At 39.8% G+C, this 20,118-nt stretch overlaps 1 protein-coding gene across 1 annotated transcript in view; it reads right to left on the bottom strand.

Annotated features, from left to right (window-relative positions):
- Window positions 1-20,118, bottom strand: part of LOC143138210 (inactive carboxypeptidase-like protein X2) — a 289,505-nt gene that overhangs the window by 37,063 nt on the left and 232,324 nt on the right. The window contains exon 10 of the mRNA XM_076298713.1: window positions 11,204-11,501. Coding sequence (XP_076154828.1) covers window positions 11,204-11,501 — 298 coding nt within the window. The remainder of the gene's footprint in view (window positions 1-11,203; window positions 11,502-20,118) is intronic.

Raw genomic sequence — 20,118 nt, 5'->3', positions numbered from 1 at the left:
CGTTCAGAGAGCATTGTTTTGACAGATGTTGACCAACAAAGTTCTTAAATCATACACAAACCATTAAAACATCCATATTTTGATTGAATATGATGCACAGAGATGTGTTGTGCTGAAATAAACCCAATTTCACTTATCTTAGGTGCGGTGGGAATTTTGATGCACAAGAAATCTTCAGAAATGGCTGTTCAGAGAGCATTTTTTGACAGATGTTGACCAACAAAAGTTCTTAAATCATACACAAACCATTAAAACATCCATGTTTTGATTGAATATGATACACAGAGGTGTGCTGTGCTGAAATAAACCCAATTTCACTTATCTTAGGTGCTGTGGGACTTTTGATGCACAATAAATCTTAAGAAATGGCTGTTCAGAGAGCATTGTTTTGACCAACAAAAGTTCTTAAATCATACGCAAACCATTAAAACATCCATATTTTGATTGAATATGATACACAGAGGTGTGCTGTGCTGAAATAAACCCAATTTCACTTATCTTAGGTGCTGTGGAACTTTTGATGCACAAGAAATCTTAAGAAATGGCTATTCAGAGAGCATTGTTTTGACCAACAAAAGTTCTTAAATCATACACAAACCATTAAAACATCCATATTTTGATTGAATATGATACACAGAGGTGTGTTGTGCTGAAATAAACCCAAATTCACTTATCTTAGGTGCTGTGGGACTTTTGATGCACAAGAAATCTTCAGAAATAACCGTTTAGAGAGCATATTTGACAGATATTGACCAACAAAAGTTCTTAAATCATAAACAAACCATCAAAACATCCATATTTTGATTGAATATGATACACAGAGGTGTGTTGTGCTGAAATAAACCCAATTTCACTGATCTTACCTGCCATGGCAAGTTTGATGCACCGGACATACTCAGAAACTACAATTGAGACACCCATATGGCCAGACAGGCCTAGGTAAGTGTCACACCCATTATTTCATGAAATGTCAACATGTGGCACATATTTTGATACAGGGAATGATAACAAACGTGTTTGTCAAATTTGAGACCTCTAGCTGCTTGTATGTTGTCAGGAGGCGGAGCCAAAGATTGGAAAATGTAGATTTCTAGGGGGCGCTATAGAGTCTATGAATGTGTGAGGTGTGATTTTACGTATCTCATATATTTTATGTCATAGATAGATGTCACATGCCAAATTTAGTCTGTTTATGAGGTATGCAAGTTAGAAATGCTAACCCTAGGTTTAGATGGCCATAATTTGCATAGGTCAGATAGGCCTTGATAGGATTACACCAGTTAATTCAAGATAGTACCAACATGTGGCACATATTTTGATACAAGGAATGATAACACACTTGTTTGTCAAATTTGAAACCTCCAGCTGCTTGTATGTTGTCAGGAGGCGGAGCCAAAGATTGGAAAATGTAGATTTCTAGGGGGCGCTATAGAGTCTATGAATGTGTGAGGTGTGATTTTACGTATCTCGTATATTTTATGTCATAGATAGATGTCACATGCCAAATTTAGTCTGTTTATGAGGTATGGAAGTTAGAAATGCTAACCCTAGGTTTAGATGGCCATAATTTGCATAGGTCAGACAGGCCTTGATAGGATTACACCAGTTAATTCAAGATAGTACCAACATATGGCACATATTTTGATACACGGGATGATAAAAAACTAGTTTGTCAAATTTGGGACATCTAATGACTTGTGTGTTGCCAGGAGGCGGAGCCAAATATAGGAAATATTGGATTTGGGGTGCTATAGAGTGTGAATATGTGAGATGTGATTTAACTACACACTCAAATATAGCTGCTTGTGTGTTGTCAGGAGGCGGAGCCAAAGATTGAAAAAAAGTTTGAATATGTGAGGGTTGAGTCCATTTCACTATATTTTGTGTCATCCAAGGATGTTACATGTCAAATTTAATCAGTCATATTCTAGTTAGAAATGCGAAACCAATGTGTACATGTCCATGAATTGCAAAGGTCAGACAGGTCAGATAAGCTTACACCAGTACTTTTCAACTAATAACATGTAGCACAAATTGATATAAAGGGCATAGAAATTGGCAACTGGTTTGCCGTATTTGAGACCAGTAGCTGAGTTTGTATTGCTGTAGCTTCCTGGATGTGTGAGGTCATTTCACTTTGAGGTTTCTGAATGTGTGAGGTAATTTCACTCCGATCCCATATTTACTAACCCTAGGTTAATAGGTCATAGGTCAGACAGGCCTTTGTAGGGTCACACCAATTACTTCACAACATTAGCACATATAATGCATGGGATGAAAACAGACTTATCTGAGGTTAATTTAAGCCTTGACCTTGCTGATGAAAACCAGAGTGCAGTCAATCAGTGGTCCAAACATATAGAACCAGTACAAGTGAAAGACAATTCAAGTAATTATTTACATGGAGAGTCCTTTACTATCAAAGATGCTTTAATGTACATTGATACATGAAGGGGATATTGAAGTACTCAAGTCCCAAAGAAGGATGACAATACAATAGTTTTATAGTCAATTAACATAACTCAATAAAGAATATGGTTACAATTTCAATCATGATTTAAAGAAGTTGACTTTCAAAAACTATTGTAATCAGTTAGCGTTTTTAAAGTGATTATGGATTTTTATAGTCTAAGAGCAAAAATAGCAGTATTGCTTAAGCCTATATGATGCACGTAAGTAGGAATGTTGGACATGTCTTAATTCATATTAATTGACATCTACAGACTATAGGCTTTAAGAAAATATATTGTTTAGATGGTAAATTCAGCTGTCCCTTAATAGTGTAGGCCAAAATGTATTAGCTGAACAAAATTCTTCTAAGTTACCCTAACAACAACCTAGCAACCAACATAAGAACCATAGCAACAACCTAGCAACCATATTAATTACCCTACCAACAACCTCACAACTACCACCACAATGTCAACCGAGCAACCACCATTGCAACCAACATGATTAACCTTGCAACCAGCATAGCAACCACTTTATTTGGAATAGCAACCACCATATCTACCCTAGCAACACCCTAGCAACCTTCTTGGTTACCCTATCAACAACCTAGCAACCACCTGTACAATGCCAACCTAGCAACCACTTTGATAGTCAACCAACATGACTAGCCTCGCAACCATCTCAATTACCCTAGCAACCAGCATAGCAATCACTTAATTTAGTATAGCCACCACCATATCTACTCTAGCAACACCCTAGCAACCTTCTCAGTTACTCTATCACCAACCTAGCAACCAACATGATTACCCTATAAACCTGCATAGCAACCACCATATATCCCGTAGCAACACCATAACAACCTTCTCAGTTACCCTAGCAATAGCTTAGCAACCACTACCATAGCAACCCCTATGTTTCACAAAATACCTTTAGAAAGCATCCAGGGTTTCCCGCAGAAAATTGGTTAGTCAAAGTGGTATGGTGGGGTGGGGTGTTCTTGTTTGTGCGATACAATAAAGACTCCACCATACAAACTATACCACACTATACACATTTTTACAAATAAGAACAGTGAATTAATGTGTGCAACTTTAACAAACATTATACAAACTATACAACAATGAAGTGGAAAAGAATGCAAAAGAAAGAAAAACAACATTTTCAAAATGTGCAAACGTAATCACAGTCACTGCTTATGGCAGAGCTGACAGCATCACTACAGTCATACTCCTTGGTTTAAAAAAACACAATTCAAGGGCCCTTTGATAATTGCACTCTTTAACAAGTGCGGACCATTTATGCTTTCATGCAGGCTATCAGACTGTTGCCCTGCAGCCTGTTCTGCAAGTCTATCTTGATCTATACATGGAGAGTGAATGAAGTTTAGATTATTTTAGACTTTTGTGTAAGATGTGTAAGATTTACACAAACGATGATAAATAAAGCGATGACACCACCCGCTGCAGACCATAGGATGTGAGAATGCGCTCCACAACACAGCTGTAAATGGAAGCAAGGACTGAGGTGTCAAGGCCAGCATGCTTCAGCCCCTTCAGGAAGTGGACAAACAAGGCCTTGTTTACATGCTCGCTGTCTTGTTGTTTGTAGAAGGACACTGCTTTAACAGTTCCTTTGTGTAGGTGTCCTGTTGGAGTCATATAATGAAATGGAATGCATACATCAGGATATCAGGAGCGAGGATCTGTGAAAACATAAGTAACAGAAAGAAATTTAAGATATGTTTAGAACATTTTGAGCTCCAACACAAAGGCAAAGCAGTTTCAGCCATGCAAAGCATATATTTTCTTAAAGCCTGTCAATTGTACATGTGAGTTAACATAGACTAGCACATGGCCCACCTTCCTGCAAACTTTGGAGGACATAAATGTATACATGGCACTATTTTGTATATTGTCAAAGTCAGTAGAAAGGTGGGACATGTCTTAATGTATATTAATTGACATCTAGAGGCTATAGGCTCTAAGAAAATATATGGTTTAGGTGGTCAATTCAGCTGTCCCTTAATGATATAGCCTAAGATGTATCAGCTGTACAATGCGTTTCTCGATCTACAATATGGGCCTATGTACGCCTTATGATGCACCAAAGTCAGTAGGAAGGTGGGGCATGTCTTAATGTATATTAATTGACATCTAGAGGCTATAGGCTTTCAGAAAATATATGGTTTAGGTGGTCAATTCAGCTGTCCCTTAATAGTATAGCCCAAGATGTATCAGTTGTACAGTCGGTTTCTCGATCTACAATATAGGCTTATGTACGCCTTATGATGCACCAAAGTCAGTAAGAAGGTGGGGAATGTCTTAATGTATATTAATTGACATCTAGAGGCTATAGGCTTTCAGAAAATATATGGTTTAGGTGGTCAATTCAGCTGTCCCTTAATAGTATAGCCCAAGATGTATCAGTTGTACAGTCGGTTTCTCGATCTACAATATAGTCTTATGTACGCCTTATGATGCACCAAAGTCAGTAAGAAGGTGGGGAATGTCTTAATGTATATTAATTGACATCTAGAGGCTATAGGCTTTCAGAAAATATATGGTTTAGGTGGTCAATTCAGCTGTCCCTTAATAGTATAGCCCAAGATGTATCCGCTGTACAAGGCGTTTCTCGATCTACAATATGGGCCTATGTACGCCTTATGATGCACCAAAGTCAGTAGGAAGGTGGGGCATGTCTTAATGTATATTAATTGACATCTAGAGGCTATAGGCTTTCAGAAAATATGTGGTTTAGGTGGTCAATTCAGCTGTCCCTTAATAGTATAGCCCAAGATGTATCCGCTGTACAAGGCGTTTCTCGATCTACAATATGGGCCTCTGTACGCCTTATGATGCACCAAAGTCAGTAGGAAGGTGGGGCATGTCTTAATGTATATTAATTGACATCTAGAGGCTATAGCCCAAGATGTATCCGCTGTACAATGCGTTTCTCCATCTACAATATGGGCCTATATTTAGCACAGCGACAACCATATCTAGCAAAATCACAGTAAAAGTAATGCAAAAGTGACGTAAAATACCTGCCAATTGTCCTTTGTATCCACCGCTGCAGTAGACCATGATGTGAGGATGCACTCCATAACACAGCTGTTAATGGAAGCAAGGACTAAGGTGTCAAGGCCATCATGCTTCAGCCTCTTCAGGAAGTAGACAAATGAGTAGCCAAACAAGGACAAACAAGGCCTTGCTTACATGCTGGCTGTCTTGTAGTTTGACACCACTCTCCTTTCTGTGAGTGTTCTGTTGGAGTCATATAATGAAGTGCAACCCATACATCAGGATATCAGGAGCAAGGATCTGTGAAAACATAAGTAGAGGGGAGAAAAAAAGACATAAAGATATGTCGAGAAAACATTGCAGGATCATCCCTAAACAACACATCAGGACACCTTTCTTTCCTTTTTCATTTGATCACTACTGCAATTCATAGACATATGTTGTATACAGGTGAGACAAGGGTAAAACTGATGTGGGTATTTATTATATTATAGAATAGGCTACTAAAATATAACTCCACAACTTCAAGTGTCAACACTGTAGTTTTGAAGGAGTATTTGTAGTTTTTATGCAGGGAAATCAGTATAGGCTACTTTGGACATTAAAAGCTGCATGCACTACGTAGTACACACATGCGTACAATGCATTATTTTGGAGATAGAAATGTTGTTGTACTGCTTTGTTTTTCAGAAAAACGGTAGAAGCCTATAACAGAATTTTTTGTCACATGAATTACCCAGACCCAAAGAAACAAAAAGCTTATTATGTGAAACTGACCTGCTTATAATTTAATGTCAAACACCATCTCAACTAATTGAAAAGCAGGATTGCATCACCATCGCACTCATTCCGATAATTTAACCATAACATGTCGTGAACAACTATTTATTTGTATATCATATCATGTATTTGTCCACATCTTTTACCATTATAAGACATTGAATTGAACTAAGATATTGCTAAGATATTGAGACAGTAGGAGAGTGGCATGGAACAATAGGAAACAGACACGTCACCAACAACAATGCGAGTGGCCTACTGTAATTACTGCTATTATTATCATTATTATGTATTATTATCAATTTGTTTTGTTATAGTCTAGACACACATTCCATATTCACTGTATAGGCTATTTCTGTCACTGTACACATGTCATCTGGAAAACTTGCCTATTTATCTAACTGCACTTCTAGTTGGATGTCAACTGCATTTCATTGGCTCTGTACCTGTACTACTCTTTTAAATTACAATAAATTTGAATCTAATCTAAATCTAGCCTAATCTAATATCTAACATTATGGGCTACACACATTGCAATTCTCTATTGAATTAAACCCCTCTCTTAATCAGGTTAAAGAAATACAATATTATATTATAATATAAGTGAATATCTAACATCTGGAGAACTGCTGTATCAGAATACAATTGTTTTATACCTGATATGTGGCCTAAAACAATGCGCGTTTTCGCAACAAAATCTATTCACGTTCATCATGATTATCGATTATACATGCCTGGCTGATAGGCTACCTCCCAGCTGTTAGCTGTAGCTCACACTAACAATATTAGGCTACAATGTTAATTTACACAGACAACAGCTGTTTTACAGATTAATGTAACATTACATCATGCACGTTAGCTAAATTATAAGTTGTGCAAGCCTACTCTGAATTCACAGTATTGCCCATGCATAGGCTACTATTTCATGTTAAATCAACTTTAAAATGTTTTGCTCAATTGCTAGCAAAATTATCATGCTAGCGGCAGTAGCAAGGCTCACCTCATTTCCCATTTGGATTCTTCTTTTTTCTCCGTCCCTGCTCGGTTCTTGTTTCTGGATTCTGGGGTTCAGCCTTCTAAAACTGCTAGCTAGAAGGTGGCTCCTTCTAACCCACAACTCAAAGCAGGCTTAAGAGTGTGAAACTGCACATCAAAAGCATCAAATAACATTCTCGCCATTTTGTGAGGTCAGGCTTTTTTGACAGATGACGTGGTTCTGTTGGCTCGTTGAAAGCGAAATACAACGTGATAGTAACACGATAATTACGTCCTGCTCAACACGTTTTTTAACAAGGAAACGTGTTACACAACACGTCCCAATAGATTAATTAACGTGACAGTGACACGTTCAGACGTGAGACTGGGTTGCATAAACGTGCTAATTACCAACCATTTCGTTCGAAAATTCTAAAACAATGATGTTTTTTAATACTTCAAAATAACATTTGCCAAACGAACCTTACATTTTTCAGTAGCCATAGGTGTGTAGATTTGAACAAAATCTAGTTTGGTTCTTACCGGGGCTTTTACTGCCTGAAATATCCGATTTTGTTTACCACGCTTGGAGTTTAGTGCTGGTCTGGTGGATACTTATTATCAACCTTTCTCACGCACGTCAACGGTTAGCCCGAGAATTCTCGTTGTCGCAATTCAAAATTCCACTGGAGCTCCAAACGGATTTGTACACGCAGCCTTACAACACTGTTTACAGCTCTTCGAGTCACGGTTAGATAAATTTATGGTGTGGGTGCTTGCGTTTCTTTAGGAATCCGCCGTCTTGGTTTGTATAGAAATGAAAATTAAGTGACACATACACGTAAGAGGTTGGTAATATGTGATGTTGCTATACCAGTTTTGATGTGCTGCTTTTATGTGTATTTTATACTTATATTTCTGATTTAAAAAATCAAAATAAACTGCCTAATTTGCTCATTCACTACATAATTTCGATTGAGTCAGACAAAATGCTTGATAGATATTTGGGTTTTGAGGGATCATTATTCGCCCATCACCAGCCATCCCCGTGTGCTACTGCTTTGAGCACTATAGTTCCTCCACCTCATTCTTCTGTACCACTGCTTGACTTGATTTTTTTTAGCAGTAATGCATTGATTTTGCAAGGTAAAGAGCATGCTGTCTCTATACAATTATGACTGCCGCTAGCGCAGAGTAGTCATATAGTACTGTAGTTGTCAAAGTTTTAAATAAAAATTCGGTAACACTTTAGAATAACATGTGCTTATTAGGTATTAACAGTGCATTATAAGCAGATAACAATTCATTACTAACAGTTAGGTAACTGCTGTTATCCTTTAATAACATTAACTAACTGTTAACATGCAGCTTGTGTTAATAAGCAGCCTTTTAAGTTACTTACAAGCATATTGGTCAACAGTTGTAAGTGTTAAAGGGACACCAGGCAACGTTTTCGTGTTAATTAATCATCTTCGTAAGTCGGTATATGGTTAAATGACTCATTACGGGGCGAATGAAGGCTCTCTCGCCCGCCCCTACTGCCTGTAGGAAGAATAGGGGAGCGCGGGGCACAAAGTAACGCGGGGTTAAATGTAACACGGACTTTTTCCCTATTTGCAGGGGGTTGATCGAGGCATGCTATTGGTCAGTTAATCACACTACTATGAGACGGTGTTCCACACATTTTCAGTCAGTATGGACGTGTTTCCACGTAGATCTGCAGCAAAACGCCTTTTGAAGACATCAACGTAAATGTCTAGGTTGTACTTGTCTTTCCAATACTGAGTTGTGGGTGCAGCTCACTGACTCCAATCTTGTATCATCTTAATAACCGTCTTGTAGGCTAAAAATGAACACCGTTTTGAAACATGTAGCCAACTCATAGCAGGAGCTAGCTTATTTTATAACAAACGTGACCCAGCGGGGTTAGTTGTAACGCGCTGTTACAACTAAGCCACTCATACTGTATAATGATGTTGCAATACAAAAATATGCGCGTATTAGTGTTAGTTTAGTTAGTTTTTGTGATGTTTTGCATTTTGCCTCATGTGTTTTCAGGTTTGAGGGCTTTTCTTGGCAGGATTGACCTTGGTTAGACTCTTAGCTTCCATTGGCGCATATTTCTCATGTTATTTCTCCGTATAGAAAATAAAGTCAATTTTCGACACACGTCTGTTGTTAGTTCATGACTTATGTATCATAAATAGTCAGATCCTATTCTATCATACACATTCAGATACATTTATTGAATTAATTTAATTAAAAACAGCCTTTGGGATGAGTGTTACAACTAACCCCGCATATGGGGCAGGTTGTAACATTTCACCTATCGCCACTCTCGGTGGAATTGTAAAAGAACAGTAGCTCCTACAAACAAACTTCCAGTGCATATGTGTAACAGAGATATGTATGTTGCTTGTTAAAAAGTATAACTAGTGAAACTCAAATGATTTTAGAATTATTTAGCCATAACCAAAAAGTGGTACTTTGTGCCCCGCGCTCCCCTATCCCACCCACCAACCAAAGCAGGATCAGTTTACAGCACAGAGGCAGGCTAACTAAACGCTAGAGATTGTTGCAAACGCGTGTATAATGGCAGAGCCGGCGAAGAAGCAGTGAAAACACTTGACGGAAGACGCAAAGAAAAGGAAAAGAGCTTCAGACCGAGCCAGGGGGAGTTTCGTAGAGAAAAAGCATCAGGCTTGCCTGGTGTCCCTTTAACAAGCAGCTTGTTAATGGTGTATAAGACAAAGAGGTGGATAACTAATACGCTTATAAGTATATGTATACACTATCTTGATCCCGTGAGGGAAATTTGGTCTCTGCATTTATCCCAATCCGTGAATTAGTGAAACACACTCAGCACACAGTGAGGTGAAGCACACACTAATCCTGGCGCAGTGAGCTGCCGGCAACAGCGGCGCTCGGGGAGCAGTGAGGGGTTAGGTGCCTTCTGGTCGGGGTTCGAACCGGCAACCCTCCTGTAACAAGTCCGAAGCGCTAACCAGTAGGCCACGGCTGCCCCAAGGTAAGACCTTTCTTACCTATTTGTAGTAAATTTTGCAGCCCCCCAATCTAAAGCGAGGACCATGTTGCCTATAGCTCCACAAGCCCGACCTTCTATCTCTATATATCTACTGTAGCCTATCTATCTATCTAGCTTGGTTTAGCTGTCTTCTGCGTCATAGAGTGGCTTGAAGTGGTAATGCAGCCCCGTAATGCAGCCCCAATGTGCATATTTTTTTTTCTAAAAACCAAACGCTGTGGAGTTTATTATCCCATTTATATCACTGTTGCCACTTTGTGTTAATTTGAAGTTATAATTTCCACTTTTTATTGGCTAAAACTGACTTGTTTTTGATGTTGAGTCAAAACATGGAGCATTTACATTCAAAGATTGTTAGGGTGGCCTTTATGTGAATAGAACAATCACACTCTGTTTCGGAAAAAAACCAGAATGAAACTCCCCAAAGGGTCCGTTCGAGGCACATTTCCAATCAAACTCTAGAGCAGTATGTTATGTCTGAAATATCTGACAAAATTGAGGCAATAATCTGACCAAAGTTAATTAGGTCACTTGTGCTGAGAGTTTTTTTGAAGAAGTTTTGTTCCATTGTAAATGGATGGGGGCACACGTTGTTTTGCTTCAGAAATTCGGTTGCTTTCTTTTTCGTTTTACCTTTTGCCTTGAGGTGCATGTGTATTGCAATTATGTTCTGCTCACACACATTTTATTGATTGGCTACCCTTATCACTCTATTTATCATTACTCTATTTTAAGAGACATCAGCTAAAAAGATGTTTTAAAAATCCCTGCTGTTGTGTCTGGTCAGTCATTTAAATCAGTGATTATTATTTACTCCTTGGACTGCCCATTTGTAATCATCATCTTTAAATTATTATATTAATATGTGGCTTGGCTTGTGGATCCAGTATAAACTTAAACAAATGACTAAATAACACTGAAAGGTGCTAACTCCCAGCTGCAGTATGCCAGGCTGCTCCATTTATAGTGCTGTCTTCCTTAGCAAAGTCCTTAGTGTGACAGACACGGCGCCTGGCATCAGTCATGAGTCGGTGGGTGGATGCATATGAAAAAGCCAGCCAGCGGAAGATGTGGTCATCTGGTGTTGGTGTCTGCTCCTGTGTGATCCCAAGTGAGCGTGTGCGGTCATAAGGATAAGTCACAACAAGCTCCCCTCCCTGCAGGTTGCCACCAAGAACAAATGGGATCTTCTCCATCCAGGCAATTAAAGCCCGTGTTTCCATGGCAACCTGTCCATAACCAAAATTAGGAAATTAGATCAATACAACAAACAATAAAATAGTGTTGCAGTGAATTAATCTTTTTCATACAAGGTTATGCAATCATGCTTCCAGTTTTGGCTAATATAAGTTTTGTGTCTAGTTTTACAGTCCTTTCTTAAGTACCAATATTTCTTGTACATGGTAAACAACGGATACAAAATGAGCATTTTGCAGAATTTTACATTTTAAAATGGTTTATTTTAAAAATATCTGACCAAAAACTGACCATGTGGAAAATGTATATGTTGATCATATGTTAACAGTTATGAAACTCAGGCTTGATGGCCATTCCAGGAAATGGCAAGAATGCCCTCTTAATGACTTGCATTGGGTATACAGTATGTGTTTCTCTCCTGGATATGGCAACTAGCTATCCACCTCTGATGGAGATTGTTCCAGTTTGAAACAAAAAAGTTAAAACAAGATGAAGAATAAAATATACATTACACATTACACACAACGTTCACTAACAGCAGAACAAGTAATTAAGAGTATATAATATAAAAAACACAACAAGCAATAAGGACAGTAGAAGATCAAGAATATACTAAAATACAAATTATACTAAATAACACTAAATCTAAATCAAGTCTAAAACAGTAACCACATAGTGGGTGATTTAGCATGAGACGCTTGCAATGACTGAGGCAGGGACTGAGCCTGTGCTCTGTGAGAGTGAGTGTCATGGTGATGTTGCAAATGAGTCCAACAGTGCAACAGTGCAAGAATAAGTCTAGAGACCAGCATAAAATACATATAGAGTAGGCAAGGTAATATAAAAAAACTATAGAAAAACTTTATCTACAATATATATATATATATATATATAACTATATTAATTAAAGGTATAAGTGTGACCACAATCCGGCTGTGGGATGGAGGGAGGATTTATGCATATGTGCTAATATAGCACGGAAACAGTGAAGCAGTGGCTAGTGGACAGACAGTACACAAACATGGAGAGGGTGGAGAGGCAGACAGACTATCTGTCTGTCAGTCAGTCTATCTCTCCTCTTCCCTTAAGTGAAGCATTGAACAGTTCAATGGCCCTGGGGACAAATGACTTCCTCAGTCTGTCTGTTGTGCAAGGCAGTGAGCGAAGTCTCCAGCTGATCAGGCTCTTCTGCTTTACAATAGTGCTGTGGAGTGGATGACACTCATTGTCCAAAATGTTGATCAGTTTGTTCAGGGTCCTTTTGTCAGATATTGAATTGATGCACTCCAGTTCAGCTCCCACTACAGAGCCAGCTTTCCTTACCAGGCTGTCAAGTCGCCTATCATCCTTCTTCCTTGTGCTTCCTCCACTGCATACCACTGCATAGAAGAGGACGCTGGCAACAACAGACTGGTAGAACATCCTGAGGAGCTTACTGCACACAAATTTTAAGGACCGCAGCCTCCTCAGGAAGTACAGCCTGCTCTGCCCTTTCTTGTAGAGTGCATCAGTATTGGCTGACCAGTCCAGTTTATTGTCCAGGTGGAGACCCAGATACTTGTAGGTGCTTACCACCTCCACATTGACCCCATCAATTGAGACTGGTAGCAGAGCGGGCTAAGACCTGTGGAAATCCACCACCATCTCCCTGGTCTTTGAAGTGTTGAGTTGAAGGTGATTGAGTTTGCACCATTGCACAAAGTCCTCCACCAGCCTCCTGTACTCCTCCTCTTGCTCGTCCCTGATACACCCCACAATTGCAGTATCGTCAGAAAACTTCTGCATGTGGCATGACTCGGTGTTGTAGCAGAAGCCAGATGTGTACAGGGTGAACAGGACTGGAGAGAGCACAGTTCCCTGTGGGGCTCCGGTGCTGCTGATCACAGTGTCAACTTTCACAGTAGAGTCAGCTAGACATAAGGTCTATGACAGTGGTCACCAACCTTTTTGAGCCCAAGATCCCTGACCTCGGCCCTGAACAAAGGCAAGATCTACCTTGAAGTGAGAATCAGAGCCAAAATACTTCCAATTTAAGGCCTTTTATTTAGGCAAATGTATCAGGTCAAAAATATCACATCCTCCACCCCCTTATACAGGCGTTAATGAGATAATAACACTTAACATAGTCTTTACTTACATGATTTTGGTTTTGATTTTCTAATTGGAGTATGTGTCTGTGACAACACGCCATGATAAATTTGATAATGTTTGATAGCTGTTTTGGTATGAAGCATGAAAGCGCACTCTAGAAAGTGAAAGTAACCTAGGCCTGGGCCTACGATGCGCTCTGTGTCTGTAGCTGTCTGTGCACGTCTGCAATCGATTACGTTCTTCAAATGGAGAACAAATTCCTGACAGTTCCTGATTGCTAAACTTTCGTTTTCATTTTCTGTCAGGTAGCAGTTGATGTAGAAGCACCTAGCATAATTTGACTTCAGTGGTGACAAGTCCTGTTGCGAGAGAGAGAAAGAGAGTGTGCACCTGCAAAGTGGTGCTGTGCGCGTGTGTGTCTGCATGGGGTTATGTTCGGTTAGAAGTTGGTCCGTCCGGTCCCGCATTCATGCCTCTCCATTATTAGATTAACGTTATCAGACAGCACTGTAAAATGTGTACGGGAATTTCTTGCATTATGATGCTAGAGTTGCGGGTCTTGAATAAATCATGCACTATACTCGCAATCCCGCGCTGAAATTTAGGCCCTGTAAACGTTGGCGAATATGCAGGAATTTGGTGAGTGTGTTTTTATGTTTCCTGTTATTCTCGGGATCTATTGGGTAAGTCCTAAAAATCTACAGGTCAATCACGATCGACGGGTTGGCGACCACTGGTCTATGACATGCAGGTGCGCTCTCACACCACAGACGTATCTCTCTATGCAAAGGCAGCACTATGCATGGTGTTTGGACGTATCCAATGAGATGCCTCTGCATTAATGTATTAGTACTGTTCAGTTCATCTTGTACAAAAGACCTTTGTTCACTTCTTGGAAGGCTCACATGTGCTAATCAGAATGGGCAATACAACCATTTGGCATATCTGAATAGTGGGGAGGTGTTAACTCCCCCCAAATGTTTGGTGGAAGGGGGTCACTTGCGCTTTGGTTGGTGCTCACGGAACAGGACGCAGAAGTCAAAAAGGGAGATCCAAGGTCTAACAAGAGCCAAGGAGCAGGACCGGAGCACTCAATGCTTAAAGTGATTTTCATTAGTGCAAACTGACTAACGTTTCGAAGTCGAAGAAGACGCATGGGCGTCGAAACGTTAGTCAGTTTGCACTAATAAAAATCACTTTAAGCATTGAGTTCCCCTCAAATGTTTCTCTTAATCAAGATCCTTGAGGGCTCAAAGCCAGTTCATATTGCTTTGTGCAATATATCTGCCCAGCGTGTTGAATCCGATGTGGACCTCTTCAGAGGAGTACAGTAAAGCACCACTTATCATTCCTAATCACAGCACAGACATGTTAGCCAACCCATAGACCAAGCATTCTACTTTATATTCTCCCTCCTCTTCAGCACACAGAGTGTGTCAGGAAAAACATAAATTGATTTTGATTGCTTTCTACTGGCCGACTCAGTCATGGTTTGCAGATCACATTCCACTGCTTGGATGGCCAGCCTCGGCAGATCCCATGTCACAAGGACCTGCTGGGTCAATTGAGTGGACCAGTTGGCATCAGGCTCCAAGGCCAATGGTGTCTGAAAGTCTTGCCCCTGTACTGGAGAGATTGCTTGATGATGGCCTCCCTCATGAGGTGATAGAGACCATTCAGAGGGCTATAACCCAAGGTGACATGGCATGGGTTCGTAGATTGGGGTGCTGAACGTAACAGACCGGCTTCAGGTCCTTAACAACCGTCCTTAAGGACGAACTCAGAGGACAAGCAAACCAGAGCCGTATAGAAAGACATTGAAACAAAGACACAAGGTGCTTGAAAAGAGGAAAGCAAACTGAATTTCCTGTGTGCAGTACAGGAGACATCTCATCTTTTGTGATGTGTCAAGAAAAGTGAAAATGTGGGAAGTATCATAATTTACAATAGCATTTTTCTCGCATTTTTCTGCCTCCCCTGTGTTGCCGAGACTATCGAACGCCTTGCAACAGAGACTCCGGTCTACAGAGGTGACTTCACTCCAGGTGAGTAGGTTTGAGGGCTACTTTCTAAGACACTTTATATATCAAGGCCGTAGTCATGATATCAACATTGGGGGGGACCAAATCTGTGGTGGGGTCTGAGGGACCCCCAAACAGAATTTCAATACATTTCCTACCATACAAAAATATTATTAAAAATCACAAACAAGTCGTTAGTTAGGTCAGTCAATTAGGTTATTCCAAACTTTTGACGGACATAGGCATGGCATGGATGGATTATGAACCCCTGGACACAGATGGCCTGCTATGCCACCCGATGTAGGCTACTATTATTGTTACAGTTTTTAATCAATTTTTAACATTAGGCTATGTGTAAAGCGACGCAATATAAACCGTAGCCTATGCAATGTATTATTATTAATTTGCGATGGGCAGCTGTTGGAAACGGGGGAGAACTAACAAGCCATGGTGTAAAGAAATTAAAGTGCCAGAGGTTTGATTTTGCGCGGTTCGCTACAAGAAAATTGTTTATGGATGCAATAGGAAAACGTTTTAGCACGCCACCAATCAGAAGACCGCCATAAGGTTAACGTTCGTGCACTTCAGGACATCTTCCCTACCTGGTGCAACTAGCCACCACGACAGAGGTAGGCTACGTTTATCTATGGCTGACCGTTTTTACGTTTAGAAAGTAGGCTACGCATGTTCTTTCATAGCGCAACACGACCGGTCCCTCACCATATCACAACCTCTTGTCAACCTTATACAATCTGTTGCTGAAGACAAAAGCTCCGTCTCCAGATTGTCGTTATCAAATGCGCAGACCTCCTGCATGAGCACACACAGTATTGCTGCTCATTGGAAAACTGAGTTGTCTGTAAAACTCAAAATTACCATGTTTTCATTAAATGCGGATGAGGCAACAATGGAAATATGAACAATATCTAGAATGTTCTGATTCGTTACTTTGATGAGGAAATGGGAAGTCTTGCAAACTTGATTTTATAGATTTTACTTGGTGTTTAATTGCATATTAACAAGAAAAAAATCTCCCCTTTAAACACTTTTGGCCTGAAGTAATTAAATAAGAGTGTGTTAAAGCCTTTCTACAATATTGCTGCAGTAGAAAATATGGCTAGAATGGCTAATCAGCAATGGTCAGGGATGGTACTAAAATATATTTTTGTTCATCAGGAAAACTCAATCTCAATCAAGAACACTCTCAATTCGCCTTATTCACATGGCGGCCATTGGCGGCTAAAACGAGGCTACAGGGTACACAAACCATAGGATTGTTATGTTCTATGCATTCACCTGTAGGTGGCATTAATTATATAGTAAGTGTACCCTGTAGCCTCGTTTTGGTTTAAACAATGGCCGCCGTGTGAATTAGGCGAATACTCTCTTTACTTTGCTGTTTGCATCTTTTTGTACATTAAAAACCAATAGGTCGCGACCGCAAAAGGGGTGCTATCTCTATAGGTAGATATGAACAACATATGATTTATGGCCTGAAAAAAGTTCAGTCAAACGATTTTTTTTCACTTTAATCCCTGAGTATAGCGCTTTATTCTTTCTTTATTTTTTACTATGTCCGAATATTGGGGGGGACATTTTGGTCATATTTGAATATTGGGGAGGACACGTCCCCCTCAATGTCTATGATGACTACGGCCCTGCTGTATATGGGCAAAAAACATACTGCGCAATGCACTGAAATACACAGGAGTAGTGAACTCAGCCAGGCATTGTGGAAAGAAAGTCCTATGCTCCAGGCCAGTAAAAAAAAAAACGATTATGCTTTGTTTTGTGAAACTAAGTTCTAGGACCCGTTGTGGTCTAAATGCACATCACACAAACAAGGATACAGAAATCTGTCTGATAAATACAAGTGTATTTAGGGATAGAACCTAAATTGTTATAGATCCGTTGTGATCAATTATATATATTTCATGTGTTATAAGAACTGTCTTCAAGAAGAGCTTTAATTTTGACTAAACTCCCCTAAGAATAGGGTAGTTAGTTTCCTCTTAACCCCAGACGGGCAGACAAACGTCCGTAGTAAGGAGTTTTGGTAACACTTTACTTGACAGTATCGCCATAAGAGTGACATGACACTGTCAAGAACACATGACACTGTGTCATGACACATGAAACCTAACCCTAATCCTAACCCCAACCCTAACCATAACTCTAAACCTAACCCTAACCCTAACCCTAACTTGTTAGGACAAAAAACGAATGTGACTTAATAACAGAAGCGTTATGTCATAAATGTTTATGACCTGTTTATGACACGTTAATGACAGTGTCATGTCACTCTTATGACGACACTGTCATTTTTGACCTCATTTTTAAGAATGACTAAACAACTTTTTGTTAACACAGCTCTGAAGTTCTTCCCCATTTTATTGAGTTAACCACATTATGAAGTACGAGCCAAGGGCATAGAGACTCCGAGACAAAGACAGACTGAAGTAGTCCACCTTTGTCAGCCCCAAACCCCAAATTAGGGAATTTGATTCAGATAGAGAGAGCCTTTCAGTCAACCCCCTCGTACATCCTAAACCTGTTGAAAAGGGGCCCTCGCACCAGACATATACACTGAAAGATACTTCCTCTTTTGCTCTGTGAGAACAGCACAGACCTAAGACCAGCACACACACCTTCGCACACACGGAGTAGTGATCTCTTCTGTGTTACAGGAGCCCTGTAGACACCAGAGTGGGCACCAAATGCAACAGTCAGTTCAAAGCTAAATTTTTTTAAAATGCCTATAAAGTAGGCTATTACTCTGTCTTCAAATAGGCCTAAGTACCGTATTTTCCGGACTATAAATCGCTCCGGAGTATAAGCTGCATTAGTCAAAAAATGTGTCATGAACAGGAAAAAAACATATATAAGTCGCACCGGACTATAAGTCGCATTTATTTAGAAATGTATTTCACAAAATCCAAAACCAAAAACAGAGACTAAAAAGAGCCAAAAAGATTAATGTTAATGAAGACGAAGGAGTGAAGGCAGCCAAGAGATGGACCGGAAGGTAATTGTAAAGCAAAAGATTCACTGAAAGAAAATGGCATGTGGTACACCAAAATTTAGCTACAATGTGGAGAATACAATGCAATCAAGCATTTTGGGTGATGTGGAGTCACAAGCTGGCAGCAGATTAAATGCTTGAGAGAGAGAAAAAGATGTGGTTTTAAAAGGATATGACCAAAGCAAGCCAGGTGATAGGCCTATAAGCCCGATGGTAATTGTAAAGCAATTTACAAAAGATTCACTAAACAAAAATGCTGATGTGGTACATGAAAAATTAGCTAAAAATGTGGAGAATGCATTGCAGTCAAGCATTATGGGCGATGTAGAGAGACAAGCCGGCAGCAGATGAAATGCTCACGAGAGAGAAAAAGATGCGGTTTTAAAAGGACGTGCAGACCGAAGCTGCACCAAGCAGGTGCAAATGCCCGGCTGGCCACCTCGAGAAAACAAATTAAAACCAGGACCTATATTTCAGCGCAGGATTGCGGGTATTGCGCATAAGTTATTAAGTATTGCGCATAATAATAAAAGTCACGCAAATCTATGATTTACGTGACCTAACGTTAATGGAGGACGTGCTTCGGTTTACATGTAGAGACCCTCATTATGCTACCGTGTAAGTGTGGTGCTATTTTGAGCCTTGTTAATGGTATAGAAATAGCGATTACTTTTTACTGTACGTCTGCCCCAAAGGCTAGCATTAAACGCTTAGCAGTTTGCAATAAAACTGGTCATATTCGACTAGCATGAAAACAAATCCCAGCGAATGGTCGAACTCGGTACACATGTGTTTAGGTTACTGCTTCAGCCTCTGGTAAGCTCAGAAGGAGGCGGCAAGCGGCTGGTAGCTTGAGAGCGATGGTGTAGGACAATGACTTTTCATTGGCAACAATATTAAACCAACCAACAATATAAAATATTAAGAAGAGCTCTTTTATGAGTTAAATGGAAACAAAATTATTACTGGCCTTTATTTGTCTGAATCTGAGGACCAGCTATAAATAGAATCCCGGCCATAATTTCAGGATTTAGGTATGCACGTGTGTTTCAGGCATAGTGCAAGCACTAACCTTTGACTGAAAGTGCACAGAACTTGTGCATTTGAGAGCGCTCTCTCGCAGCTGTAGACGGTAATGTTTCATGTTCATGTCAGTTAATTAACATTTAAAAACATGTTCAATCATATATTTTTTCATATATAAGTCGCACCTGACTACAAGTCGCAGGACAAGCCAAACTATGAAAAAAGTGTGACTTATAGTCTGGAAAATATGGTATTAATAGGCTAGACAATTTGGATTTGCATAATGCAAATTTACATAATGAAGTTATGCCACAAATGTAATCTTCATGCTCAAGAGCAAAAACTGAAATTATGTAGGCTAAATAACATAGGGTAGTAACATTAACAATGTGTTTTTATCATATTCCTCAGCATACTAGTTATATAAGAGAGATAAAAGAGAACGGAGGCTAATGTAAGCCTACATTTCACGCAAATGAAAAGATGCAG

Source organism: Alosa pseudoharengus, unplaced genomic scaffold (assembly GCF_046254945.1).
Source record: "Alosa pseudoharengus isolate Yale_2024_CS ecotype anadromous, Long Island Sound unplaced genomic scaffold, YU_APseudo_1.1 YU_APseudo_1.1_scf_21, whole genome shotgun sequence".
In the NCBI taxonomy this organism is placed as follows: Eukaryota; Metazoa; Chordata; class Actinopteri; order Clupeiformes; family Clupeidae; genus Alosa; species Alosa pseudoharengus.
The sequence above is the reverse complement of the archived record's forward strand: the minus strand, read 5'-3'. Positions and strand labels throughout refer to the sequence as shown.